The sequence below is a fragment of the Mesitornis unicolor genome, unplaced genomic scaffold (assembly GCF_000695765.1).
Source record: "Mesitornis unicolor isolate BGI_N332 unplaced genomic scaffold, ASM69576v1 scaffold7973, whole genome shotgun sequence".
Taxonomy (NCBI): Eukaryota; Metazoa; Chordata; class Aves; order Mesitornithiformes; family Mesitornithidae; genus Mesitornis; species Mesitornis unicolor.
The window spans coordinates 2,128-17,086 of NW_010172517.1; the positions used below are offsets into that span (position 1 = coordinate 2,128).

Below are 14,959 nucleotides of genomic sequence, written 5' to 3' on the forward strand. Positions count from 1 at the left end.
TAAATGCTTTGCTGCATCAAGATCATTAAAATGTGTTATGGCCCAGAGGATAAGAGTAAGTGAGCTCAGATCTGCTGAGAACAGGGTGCCTGGTTACCGCATAACCTCACCACACAGCTAGGAGGGACGTCCCGCAGTGCCATTGTTATAAAAACAATTGAGAAACTACGAGTGTGAGGAACAGATTGCAGGACTGAACATTCAGTATCTGCGCAGGATTTTGAATGCAGAAGTCATCATAATGATACTCAGCTCTTATATCTTAATTTTTACTTACAGGCATGTAAAAACTTAAACAAGGAGGTAGGTATCACCATCTCTGCCTTCCATATAGGGAAACAGAGTCATTAGATATGGAAGCAACTTGTGCAAAGTCATCAGGATCAGAGACTGAACAAGGAATTAGAATCAGAATTAATTCCAGCCTAGTGTCATCGCTGCTCAGCAACTTTTCTTCTTTTAAAACTATTTTTCTCCTAATTTGTAGTTTCTGAAGCACTGTGCTATAAACAGAACACACACACTGTGACAATGTTTGCTCTCTGCTTTTAGGCAGTGCTTTCATACGTTTCTAAAGCACAAACACACTTTGCATTTCGAGATCTCAGAGGATAGTCCTATCACTTCTTTACAGTTGATATTTGACTATTTTATTTCAATAACACTATTTTTCTGTTTCTATTTGTACAGCATATTGCACCAGATTTCATCAGCAATTACAAAATTACTTTCATAGATTTGCCTTCAGTGAGGCTTTGCAGGGAGGATTTTAGGTTCCTAAGAAATTAAGGCTCATGTTCATTCATGCCATCTTTATAATTTAAAATATTTACTTGTTTTATATGGGGTGGAATAGCTGGACTTGATTTAGGCTACCATCTTTTTGTTGAAGCTACCATCTTTTTCAAAACAAAGCTGCTGAGCAAGGTACTGGTCTCACTTACAGTGAAGTATCTAAAATGTCTTTCTGAAGCTGTTTAACAGAGGTACCCTGCTGCAACTTCTATCCCACTCTGGCTGGCTATGTCAAAAATTAAAACCAGAATCTATATTCTTAGTTACAGCATAATGTGTGGTCATTTAGATTTGAAGACAAATTAATAAAAGTCTCAATTTTGGTAAACTATGCTGTTGTCTAGCACATTTTATTTAGGTTTATGACTGCCAATGCTTTAACCTCAAAAATGCCTTACCCCTAATAATCTGCTGTCATTAAATACTTTTATTTCATTCTCCAGCTAGCACTTTGTTAAGCTTTGTGATAATGCTGTAGATCTTACTTGTTTTTTCACTGATTAATGATGTCTGAAACCAGTATACACACTGGGACAAGAGGTTTGCTTGCCTCTGTCCTGCCAAACCAGTTCTGTAGGTCAACAGCAGATTTCACTTTGAAGGCTGACAACCTTGCCTTTTCTAAGAGTATAGTTTTCACTGTATAAAGCTTTTTAACAGCTTTTAGTTTTCATTCTTTTATTATTTTGTATCTATTTTTTATTTGCATTTATTCCATAAGCAATATTTGAACTCCAAGATCAGAGCTGTCAGCGTAATCTTAAACTTTACTTAAAGGCTCACTTAAAGCAGCAGCATTAAGTACTACATTTCAGTACTAATACGAAAGTAAATAATTCATGTGTATTTTTTCAACAGACATAAATTATTGACCAGAAAATGGCCCAGCGAAGCCCAATCTTCCCAACTCTTGGCCCTTCTGAAAGGTACAGTTTGGAATGTAAAAAATAAAATCTTCATATTGCAGAGCATTATGTCTCTCTCAGTTCCATATATACAGTAACGCTGCGACTTGGGACTTTAGCACTAGTGTGCAATGCAAAGTGAAGCACTGTAGACTCATTCACATCATGGCCCAAATCACAATTCCTTGCTCAGCTTTTATTGAACCTTTTCCCAAAGAAAGTAAATAGCTTAAGCTGCCACTAAGTGGAAGTCTAAGATACTATACCTCAACCAGTCTTCTAATAGCATGGAGTAAGTGTGAACACTCAGAGACAGAAGGGACCTTTGTTGCAGTCCTCATACATCCCTATCAATAGAATCATGGTGAAAATAAACTGTTAACTTGGCTCATTAGAAGGAAACAACATGGAGAAGACACAATAAATAACAGTTCCAAGAAAAAGATCTCTTTCAAAGTGGAGCTGAACTTATATCCTCCACTGGTGCTTCTGAAAATTTTCCTTATTCTTTGCAGAATATAGTGGCAGGAAAATACTGCATGTATTAAAAGATCGCATGCATTAAAAGACTGCACGCATTAGCTGCCTAATTTTTTTACTTTGAGCACCCATGAGATCCATTGCTTTCCATGCAAGCTATATGGTGAAGAGCTCTCTTGAAAAATCTAGACAATTATTGGAGGTATCCAAATGGAAGTTGTTTGGGGGGAAAATTTGACTTCCAAGATTATGAGAAGCTTGCCATAATTTTGATATCTCCTCTGTTTCTACGCCTACATGTACTACTGTCCAGTTCATGGATGGACAAACTTCTATATGGTATTACAGGATAGTAGTAGAGACTGAAAAGAGAAATGGACACAAGCTACTCCTTTCTAATCTCAGTCTGTTTCCATTTCATATGTAATATCTTCCTTCTACAGTTACTACTTCTATGAAGCCTGAAAACTGTAGAGAAAAAGAGCATTACTTTTCAAACTCGATAAAAGGGTTTTGAATTTGGGTTCTTAATCAAATCATAGTTCTGAATTCTATCTACTTTTATAACGCTAATGTCCTTTTATTAAGATCCTATGCTTTTGTAAGCTTTCTTAAAGAGTTGGAAAAAGAGCCTGACCTGCCTTTGTACAAGATACACACAGTAGCAAACACAGCACCCGCTTATCTGTAGCAGTGGGTCCTCTCTGTGAGTATTTTGGTGCTTCTCTCTGGTATTGCTACTAAGATAGTATTGCACTGTCTCTAGTGGAAAAAGACATTGCAGAGTTTTGTGTGAAAACTTAACATCTGGATATTCTTCTTCACTAGACGGGTTCGAAACATACCGCTGCATAGCCAGGCGTTGACAGCGGTCCCATTGGCATCTGCAAGCCTGGTGGATCAGCTGGAAGACAGAATCCTAAGCCATGAGAAAACAACGGCAGCGCTTGTGGAACACGCTTTTCGTATTAAGGAGGACATTGTTTCCACTCTGCACAGAATGCAGAACAAAGGGGGGGGTGACCGGTTGGCTAGGCAACTCTTGGAAGAACATATCCGAAACATAACGGCGATAGTGAGGCAGCTTAATCGGGACATTGAGGTATGGTAGGAATTTTTCACAGGACTAATTCCATCGAGTCTACTTATTCCTTCTAATTTAATAAGAAAGTTTACCACAGGATAAGTAAAGGTCAGACAAGGTCTTAAGATCCTGTGAGTTTATAAATTGTTTTTATAACTTGAAAAACTGTTTGCAAATTACATGATTCTTTCAGTGGCTATGAAAATAGCACAGGATATTAGCATATAAACACAGAGACCTTTGTGGTACTAATAAGCTTGCTTTCAAAAGCCGCACTGGAAAAACTTGAAAAAATGAATTAATGCGACACTAATACCCAGCTCAACTTCAGTCCAAAAGCTGCGCTGTATAAACACTAGGAAATGCCTTAGCTCTATAATAAATTTTCTTTCACTTCCGACTTACTGACAACACCAAGGAGCCAAGCCCAAGCACTCATTTTTATGACCTAATCGTATGCTGCTAGATGACTTCACGTCTGACCTCTGCTGCAATGAGCAACAGGGGTGTGGTGAGGAAAACGAAAGGATAAAAATTAACATCTATACTTCCATTATATTGTCAAGTTCTACTTTATACACATTACAGTATTTATGTGCAGACTGGACGCTAAGAATAAGAAACAATAAATAACCTAAAGGTATCTGGTTTAGTACAACACAAGGCAAAGCTTTTAATAGAGCAATTATAAAATGGTATCTGGTGTTACTGAAATACTGAAAAATAATGACTGACATTCAATTGTACATTAAATGTGACATACTGAGTTAATATTTGCATATGAATGCTTTGTAGATGCTGCAGGAACAGATTCGTGTCAGAGACAATCTCAGCTATGGAACAAATTCCACACTGAAGAGTCTCGAAATGCGGCAGCTTTCTGGCTTAGGAGATCTTCGGGGAAGAGTTGCAAGGTAAAGGTCAATGTGGAAGTATATTTTTGGGACTAGCTAATGTTGTTTTAATCTTGATATATGAATGTGAGTGATAATTGGCTGAATACAACTTTGGCAGAATTCCCAAGATGATTTTGCTCGGTGTTTAAGGAAATGAATAATAATCCTTTGCATTCCAGTATTACACATTAAACGTAACAATACCACCCTTAATTCCTGAAATTAGCTTCTAATAATATGTCTCAAATTCCTTAGGAATTTGGATTGGGTTCTGTTTTAAAAAGTGCTATGGTCTATCTTTGAAACAAATTAATTAGCACAATTATAAAGGCAGCATAGAACAATCTGTACTTGAACAGAAGAGTTGCACATTTCTGCACATAGTTTAGAAGTAAAAATCTGTGCATTCATTTATTGGTTATCTATATTAAATGTCATACCTGACACTTTAAGGAACAGAAAACCGTAAAGTAATCGAGGTTTTATGGGCTACTTGAAACTCCAGGTTACAGCTGTGCAACTACACAGACTTGGGGTTGTGCCATCAATGACATATTTACAAACTCCACTACCATAACGTTTGCTTAAGTGTCTGTAAAGATGAACACAAAAGACAGACAATACGTACAGCTATAGGGAAAGGACCTACTCTGGCCTAAAGTAGCTTGGCCCACAACTTTGGTGGAATCATACTTGTTCTGAATTTGACCTATTGTCTATGTTGTACAGATAATTTTTTTTTTGTACTTCAACTGGTTTACTTATAACCTTTAACAGCCTACAGAAATAATCAGGGAGGGACTTTCCTTGAGTTAAAGTTTTCTCATAAATTATTTGATTGTTTTAAGTTTCCACTGTAACTTCCATAGTCCTTTTTGTAAAGAATACTTCAGAGAGGTTTTATGTACCGGTTTTTTAAAGCACTATCCTTTAGTAAACAGAAATGAACTAGAATAGTTTTTGTCAAATCAGAAAATTTATTGAACTATATATAGACCACAAGTCATACACACACACACACAGAGCAATCTCACTGAGAAATCCCTGACAAATTTACATGCTTAGATTTTCCTGCTTCTTTATATAAAAAGCCCGCTTTGAGATCACACTACATCCTGAGAGAGGTCTGTATTTGTCATGACACTTACTTACACCTTGTGAAGCAAAATATAGTGCCTTTGCTTTCAACAACAGAACTCGAGTGAATAAACTTATGTGTCAGAAAGAGCTTCACAACAGGGTCCTTGCCTGTCCTGAGTACTTGGTATGGGGGCCACTGGTAGACTAGCACAGTCTGTGCCAGGATTTCTTCCTTTATTTACTTTGAGCAGCATCCTTGTAATATGCCTGGGTTGCAATTTATCTGATAATTGTATGAGATTATATGAATCTGCCTTAGATGGCAGGCTGTGCAATGCACGTTGGATATTTGTATTCACTACCATAAGAGAATCAGTTTATTGTCTTTTAACTGTTATCTTCTATTCAGCATTATGCTCTCTACATAAAATTTTTCCCTGAATGGGGAAGAAAGTAAGCTTCCCTTTATCAGAAATCAAGCAGTGTTTCATGGAAGAAACCTATTTGCCTTTATTTACAGACATATTCTACTTTGAAAACTAGTGTTCCTGTAATAATTATAGTAATACCTGGAGATCATGGTCAAGATGGCAGTTTGCCATGCTGTTGGCACTATACAGATACATACCAGAAAGTTTTCCTGGCATAGACACTTTCTCATTACTCTAGTTAATGTTCCTTATATAAAATAAGCTGAACTCATCTAATAGAATTTTACTTTTATATCTAATCCTGCTAGCTTTTAAGAGTTCAAAGAGTGAAACCTTAGAAACAAAATCAAGTTACCGTGGGTTGCCAACTTCCTGTGCATCAGCTCTCAGCCACAGTCAAGATACTGTGTGTGGCTCAGGCTGCCGTGTCAGCAGGCACATTGTGTTTGCTCCAGGCAAGAAGTGTGCAGATGGACAACCAGTGTGAATCGGTTTACATATGCAGCACGATAGTAAATCACCTAAGTCTGAGCCTTTTCATCCTGCAATAACTTTAGTGCCAGTCTCAGGATTCTGGCCAAATTTCAGTTCCAGTAATTACATGCATACTAAACATCCTATTCAACTTCAACACTGGAGAGAATGGTGTTTATTTCCCAAAACCAACTGTTCTGTAACACGTCAATATATCATCAAACAACTGTCTCATTATTTCCTGAGGGCTGCTGCTTCTAATGGCGAGAACAGGGATCCCTACGTGCACATATGGTTCTGAAGCACAGCTCCAAAACCAGGTTACCCACAGCTTTGGAGGAGTGAGATTCAGACAAACCTCACAATAGAGCCCACCTGCATCACAGAATCAACTAGCAGAAGAAGGCTGAATACACATTACAGCTTATGTCTCTGAGCCATTTCTCATTAAGCATAATTTATTGATGAATTTGTAAATCGTCATTACAGTGTTCACCACGAGTGATGCTGTACATTATCCAAAGAATCAGTATTATTAACTTCAAGAAAAATATTACCACTATTAAATTCAGTGACACATTCGGCAGAAAATTAGAAACATGCCAACAGATCCATTACTTCAGCCTCCTGTTCCTGATACTGGCAATTTTATATAACACAGAGTCACCAATTCTATTTCTAGTGATACTAGATCATAAAACTCATGATCTTATCATTTATTTACAGAGGAACTTGTGGACTATGATAATTTTGTCTGGAAACTTCAGATACAGCAGCTTGGTCAGAACCACAGCAGTAGCTGTCTCTAGAAGCTTCCTGATAGCTGAGACATCCAGAGAAATGACAACTGCACCTGTTCAAATTGGGCTTACTTTGCCTATATAGATGATTTTTATGTACATTATAGATCTGATTCATTTCAGACACTCTGGACTCATTACAGATAGGCAGATTTTCCTACACGGCACAGAAAATTAATCTGATGCATCTGGGATGCACTGCATTTATGAACTCCATAAGCACAATAAATGTCCTGCACTCCGGCTGCTCACTGTGCAGGAGATGCACACAGTGAGGACTCATCTGGGCTCCCTGACCCAGGCTATTCAAAATCTGCCAGCTCTGTTGTTCTTGCCCAGTGGATCCTCTGGATGTATCAACTTGTTTTTTTACTACTTGTTCTTCAGCTACTTGTTCTTCACTGAAACACTGGTATCTTAATTAAAACATCTCCTGTGATAATAAAACAGGAATATAAAAATAATCTGTATGTATCATTATAGCATATTTATATAGCATCCTGTTGTAGAGCATTGGTGTAGTTCTCAGCTTTATCTAGTCCTTGGTGATACTGAATAGGGCAACCATTGTGTTTTGATTTCTTAGCGATCAAAGAGAACAAAAATACTCCTCAGTATGCCAGACAAATAATTGCTGCTTTTGCTTACTAGCACCTGGAAGGCAGTTGTTTGATAATTTCACTGTTTAAATTGAACATCACTGGTTTCTAGTATAATACTGTATTCCAAAACTGAGAATAATACTTGACAATATGAAATCTCTCCATTTGTTCTTCATTTACTAATCTCAGATAAATACAAAGCTTGGCAGTCAGAACTCTCAGAGTATTTCCTCCAAAATCAAACAGCAGTAAAACGAACACATTCGAGTGCATCTTTGGCCCAAATGTCAACAGTGCATGTGTGCAACTGCACATGAAAACTGCACTGGGTTGTCTGTATGGCCAGCTTCAGCATTTCAAATGTTAAAATAGAGAATTATTTATTGTGCATTTCTTTGTACAAAATTATTTCTAATAGAGCTTTTCCATTTTTAAACTAGTATTCTTCCTGGGAATCTTAATCTATTTCTCATTTCTTGCCTTATGCTTTTAAGATGAACCAAACCTCCAAAGTTGTTTTCAGCTTCTGTCTTTATATTCATAGTTCACTGGCTTCAGTTATATAGACAGTCTGATTAAATGACCCAGGAGCTTAAATCCAGTGTTCAGAAACATTTAGTTCTATTTTTAAGAAGAATTCTTTTGTCATTTTAACATGATCTGTAAAGAAGAATCAAAGTAGAACTTCCAGAGGTTTGGGAAAAGCAGTGGGGACTGTAGTAAGCCTTTTCTTTTCCTCCTCTCTTTTTGTAAAAAAAAGAAAACCAGGGGAAAATTCTGAAATATAGCGTGCCCTTTTGTTTAGATTGCGGATTTTCTTCTGACCAATCATGCAGTAAAAACCTGAATCGAAAGTGTTAAAACCCATGGTTTTCCATATGTTCATCTTATTACTACCTCCTTTCCACATTGCCCCTCTCCTTCCCGCTCCCCCCACGCCTCCCCATTTTAAAGGTAGTGGAAGCACGGACTATTTAATTGTTGCAAGTTTTTAAGTCAAAATGTATATTCACATAACTAATACCAGCATCTCCCTCTGAGACTGCAGCACACTCATGTTTTCTTCCAGGTCAAAACTAATCAAGTGTCTGTGAGTGTATATATATAGCAAGGAGACTTCTCTTCGACAACTTCAGTATATAGAATATTGTTTAAAAAAAATAGCAGGATAAACATTCCGTAACTACAGACAATGAATTTTAACTTTATTCCAACCTTTTTTAAAAGGGTGCCAGTTACAATATTCCTGTAGAAAAATTAAATAATCTGATTAGTACATACCAGGCTGACACTAAATTAACATACTCAGAATTTTAATGCTTCGGTTCCCATGCAAACGTGTGACCTCTTTGATCACGTAACCGAGTTCCACAAAGAAGAGACATGCACTGTGCTTAAACACAAAACACTAATTTGCCTTAAAAACAATTACAGTTGCCTTGTTTACATTTGCTACGGTAGTTTCAAAGCTGCTGCTTTTTATGTATTTTCTTGTCATGCCTCAGAGAAACAAAACTAACACTTTTTTTGAGTCCACTAGTTCCACTAGTTGCAAGATGGTTTCATTCCTCTGATTCTCTCTGATTGATCATAACAACATGGAGAGATTTGGCATCTCTCATCTTTCTAAAGAAACTGCCTGGCTGTAAGACCTACAAGTATGGTTCACTGCTGCGTAAACCTTAGCTGCTCTTCCTAGGGATATGACTAATATAGGTCTCACAATGCTGAACTGCTGAATGATAAATTAGTTTCCTCAAGTTCTTAGTGTTATTTTGCATTATTGATTATTTTCATATTGAAGTTGTACTGTAAGACAAAGCAGATGCTCTGTTTGTCATTTTAGCTGTTACTTTCCCTTCATGTTTAATGACAACGGTAGTTACAGTAACTGAGGCGATGAAAATGCATGTTGAAATGAAAGCTTTCAAACTGAAATGTGACTAAAATGAGGTTAAAACGTGTCACTGGATTAGGTAATGACTTAACACCCTTAGCTTGCTCCATTTTACTGCCTTTTTCTCCCTCATATTGTAACTGTTCCCCATCAGTTTCATAAATCAGATTTGGTAACACTGCCAATTACGTATTTCCCTTAGCAAAAAAATAAAGAAGATGCATACTTCACAGAGGTTTTACTCCTGAAATTACAGTACTTACATTTTTACAGCTCAGTTAATGTCCTTATTGTATTAAAGTACATGAACCCATCTGACCAAAGTATTTTTGAAATGTGATAGAAAATGCACATATTTTTATAGCACATTTATCCTGAAAATGTTACAGCATAAAGAAATGCTTCAATATGACGAAAGAAAACAGTAATTATTATGTTCCAGAACTGCATTTCATAGTCTTTTGTGAGATAAAATTGCCATTGCTTTCAACAACAGTCTTACCTAGAGATTAATAACTGTAAAATTTGGCCCATATTGTTTGCTACACATATTAATTGTATGTTACTATTTCACAAACAAAAATAAGAATGTGAAACTCAAGAGAAACACAGCCACAATAATGAAAAAACCAGTCCTCAATTATTTAGGCTTCTAATCACGTAGGTGAAATCATACACACCTTAACAACTGCCTTTTGGGGTATGACAAAAATACGAGGTATTGAAATACTGCATCTTTGCATTTTTAATGTGATTTACCTGACAACAGCACAGTCTACACATATTACATCAGTGCCAAGAAAACAGGGATGTATGTGTCGGACTATTTGACTTCTAGTCCCATTTGGAAGCAGTTTGCTGAATACTATGAGATATATTACCATTCTTACAGCCTCATAAGACATTGTTTTGCTAGACACACAGCAATTTCACACAAATGCCCAGTCTAAAATGGATAATTTAAAAAGCTCAGACCTTATATTCTTTTCAGCTGTTGCTTTGGTGTTTGTTTATTCAAACAGGTGTGATGCTGGGTTAGCCAGACTGTCTGCAGAGCACAAAATTACGTATGAAAGACTTCAGAGCTTAAGTAAAGACCAACACACCTCCAAGCTAATCTTGGAATCTAAAATCAAAGAGGCAGAAATACAGGTATGGTACTCGGACCAAAATGATCCATGGATGGGTAAGAGTTATAGTCTAATTCACACAGACTCCATTACTGTTAATTACTATCCTGAGAAGTCACAGATATACAAATGGAGAGGTGTATCTGCTCACAGGCCGTATTAGATAGAATATTGGTACCTAGCGGCATTACTGCACTGGTCTAACTGATAAAAGCCCTTCATTTGCTGCCTTTAGCATGCTGTGTAGAAGGTGCTGGTATTTAAAGGCACCTGAAAAGACTTCAGGAGTGAACTAGAGCCCATGATTACTGGCCTGAATGGCTTCTTGAAGTTGGAATGTGAACATGGGTGCTCTACAAAACTAGCAGACAACGCAAGCAGCAGTGTCTCTCCCTGTATGTTTTGGTCTTCCCAGGATGATTCTATGTGTACTTGAACATAAATTTTAAAGGTCTGCAAAACAAAACTGGGTTTGGGTTCTGTGAATCCATTAATCTGTCTGTCAGGTTTCTCTTTCATTTTCTTGGGCAACAAAAGTATTTTTCAACTTCATTTTGTGGTAGGGAAATGGTTAAGATCCACTTTACCTTTCTCTGGAAACTCAGTATATTATATTAGCACACCAGCACACTATGAGCATATTGTCATTAATCTTGTCAAACAGAACAGTGTTTTGTAAAACTGGGATGATTGCTTTGGTGAGAAATATTTTCTGGTAGTAATGACCTAACCCCAGTTAAATCCAGCACTTTTGTCACTGTAGTAACCACTCATTCATATACTCTGCTTATGACAACATGGAGATGTACAGATCATGTAAATTCAGCTGTCTCAAGGCGGGGAGCAGGCAGATACTTTCAAGACAAGACTGCTCAAATTATTTATGGCTGAAAAATTAGAGTATTCACAAAGTTGATACTTTCATCTTGCGAGATAATATATTTTTCATGATAAATTAAAATGTGCAAATTCCGTAATTTTTGAAATGTCAGCAAAAATGGCCCTTAAGATCTCCTCTACTATCAAGAAAACGTCCAAAGTGAGGCTGTGATGAAATGCTGTCGAAAAGTAGTAAATTCTGAATTTTGTTTCAGATTTCTCATCTTCTGAGCAGAGTGGAGCAATCAATAATGCAACAAGAAGCAAAGCTGAAGATTGCCTACAAAGAGAGCAACCAACAGCTCCACCTTCTGGATATGAAGTGAGTGCCCGGGAATCTTGCTGCTGCCGTGCACCTTGGAAGACAGGGCCTCAATCTTCCAAGCTTGAGTGTTGTAATCTTCACGTCTACAAAAGCATGAACCTGTTTAAATATGTATGTGTGCTCAAAAGATATTACAAAAGCACAATGGTCTGTTAAGTGGGACTCGCTTTTAGCAAGAATTCTGCCCCTCATGTGGTTAGGCAATTTTGAAAAGGCCCTAGCCAAGTATTCAGGCAGAACTTGTATTAAAGAACACAACTAAGGATTGTTGTGAGAATGGTCAGGTACCTTTTTGCAAGAGCTGTAGGAAACAATGAATGCTGGAGGTGGTCATCAAGAGCAAGGTAAAGAGTTTAACTTAAGCAACCAGAAAGTGAGGCACAGCATTCACAAAGTGTTATTGCTTTAAATTGGCTTCAAATATGTATATATTATGCAAATACCCAAATGATTAATGATGAGCTACTGTGCTACTACTAGACATTATATGGGGATACATTCAATTCAGGGATTAGCTCCTCACCAGGCATTTCACTCAGTGGCAGTCCTGCCTTAAGCCACTGGCATCCTTACACCCTACTGCTTATTGCCATCCTTGTACAATCCCATTGGTTACGTCAGTAAAACTATTTACAAACCAGATGTAAGAATAAATCCAGGCTTCAAATATTCACTGGGAAAAAAGACTGTCGAAAGGAACATTTTCACTGGCACAATTGTTTGGTGTAAACTTCAGTGGGGTACAGGCAATGCAAGTGGGGCTATACGAACTAGCACAGCCACTGAAATCAATGGGCATCAAATCTTTGTTCAGATTTAAGACCTATGGACATGAAGATGATAATCTGAATGGATGACCATATTCTGTTTTCAATGCTGCAAAGAATTTGCATCTACTATGCCTCAAAATGTGATGTGTTTCGTATAAGTAACTGCTATTATGTTGTGCTTTTCCATCATTTCTAAAACAATGTTACCTCATCCAGTTCAGTAGCCTTCAAATTTAAAGATTCACATTCATATGTTGTCAAGAATGTATGAAATTGGCATTAATTTTTTTTTATGAACATGTTCGTAAAACGTCACTGCTGAATGACCAAAGGTTCTGCTCTTTTGTATCTGCTAATTTCTATTATGCTCTTAGATTAAAAAATGCTATTGAGGAACTCAGCAGCCAGATTTTGTCTGCACGTAGCTGGTTGGAACAGGAACATGAAAGGATTGAAAAAGAGCTTGTGCAAAAAATTGACCAACTCTCATTGACTTTTAAGGAAAACACTGTAAGTCTGGTTAAAATGTCCTAATAATACTTTTCAGGAAGTATTCAAAAGCATTATTAATAAACTAAGGTAATGTAATTGAGATATTATTTGAGTGAGATTTTCAGTCCTCTTCAATATTTCTAGGCCTCTATTCACTGATCTCAAGTACAACATCCCCACAGCTTGAGAGTTTTCACATAAAGCTGACCACTTCTAAATAGCTCAGTATTGTATCCTACAGCAATCGTCAGGTTAAACCCTTTTATTAAAAATTACAATTCTTTACGCCTTTGAATTCCACATAAAAGATGATTAATCAATATCTATTGCATATTTGGGAAAGACTGCTGTAATTTCATATGTAAATAATTAAAATTCTTTTTCCTGGCTCCAGGAAATGAGTGAAAGAGCTATAGAGATGAAATTCAACCAAATGGCAGAGAAAATTGACAAAATAGAAGAAATACAGAAGATAACCATGGAAGCACACGAAGCAAAACAGACTGAAGAAAAGATAAATATTCGCATTGGCAAACTTCAAAATGAGATAAATGAAGATATAAAAGACATGAAAGCTGAAGTTAATGCTGGTAGGACCATTGTTAAAGTTCTTTATCCTGAATTGTGGTAACAATGATCAACCTATAATAATATGAGAAATGCCTTTCTTTGTATCAAAGGGGTTTAAAGACTAAAGCGCCAGAGGTAATGGCTGCACCAGTGGCCTTAAAAACAATTTCCACTAAGTGGGAAATTCACAGCAAAAAGAGGTGACATCTTACTAGCTTAGAAGTGCTCTCCCCAGAGCATAGACAGGCATAACTTGGCTGACACTGGGGACATGTGTGCCATCAGCACACAATTACACTAAAGCTTTTCTTCAGAACTATTGCTATCTTCCGAGTGTAAAGCAAAGCGTTACGGTAGAAAGCACATTCTGACAGTAATTATGCAATACTCTTGCTTTAGATTATGAACTAATTTAATTCTCACCTGCAATTAGGATTTTCAGCTATCTATGAGAGCATTGGGTCTCTACAGCAAGTTCTGGAAGCAAAAATGAAGCTGGACAGAGATGAACTACAGAAGCAGATCCACCAAATGAAGCAGGAGGCTCCGGCATGGGGAGAGGCTGGGCCATGACTGGAAGGTTTTGTCTAAGAGATTAATGTTTACTGGGCTAAATAGGCAGACTATAATCTTGTTCCAGTCTGCAATCCAAATTAAATGCATGTACTAAGTGACATGCTGGTGTTGCACAGGTCTGTATGTTGGCTTGAAGCAGTAAATGCAAGCTCTTCACAGAGCAACTGACAACAAGCTTTTATGGGCTGAGGTGCTGATTTGCCACTGCACTACTCTGGTTGCTCTCAGGATATTAAGCACCATGTAAAACTGGAGTAATACACTGGTGAAGTTAGCACCTACTTTCCTAAAGGCACTCCAGTGTTCCCCAGTTTCCCAGGCTTGATCAGCCAGGTATATGCTTATATATACCAGATTAATTAAATTGTCATTGTATAATGAACATATTAATAAAAAGTCGTGGCTGTATATATAAGCACCTGCATACACACACCTTTATTCTAAAAAAAAACCCCCAAGTTTATATTATTTGTTTAATATCAGTTTGGCAAGGTTCTCTACCTTGATACAAATTACTTAATTGAAGTCAATGGACATTCTTACAGTCACTTTCTCTACTATGGGTGTCCTGGAGAGACAGAACTGGTACTGAACTGACCAATTCTCAAAACGCAGATGCCATCAGAAAATCTTTGTTTAGTTTTGCAAATATCCTCTGTGTGTATGTGTGTGTAAACTAAGTAATGTAGTTGTAGACTAAGATGATTCATGAACAATGTAAGAAACTTAACTCACTTGGTCTTAAGTATTGTGACCTTTTAAAATTAATAACC

At 37.1% G+C, this 14,959-nt stretch overlaps 1 protein-coding gene across 1 annotated transcript; it reads left to right on the top strand.

Moving 5' to 3' along the window:
- The first annotated feature begins 1,674 nt into the window (after window positions 1–1,674).
- FAM81A (family with sequence similarity 81, member A) lies at window positions 1,675–14,451 on the top strand. Its single transcript, XM_010180410.1, has 8 exons — window positions 1,675–1,721; window positions 3,009–3,282; window positions 4,060–4,178; window positions 10,467–10,596; window positions 11,669–11,775; window positions 12,923–13,058; window positions 13,435–13,630; window positions 14,044–14,451. Exons 1-8 carry the CDS (start codon window positions 1,675–1,677, stop codon window positions 14,181–14,183), a joined length of 1,149 nt encoding a protein of 382 aa, XP_010178712.1. The 3' UTR covers window positions 14,184–14,451.
- Window positions 14,452–14,959: the final 508 nt, after the last annotated feature.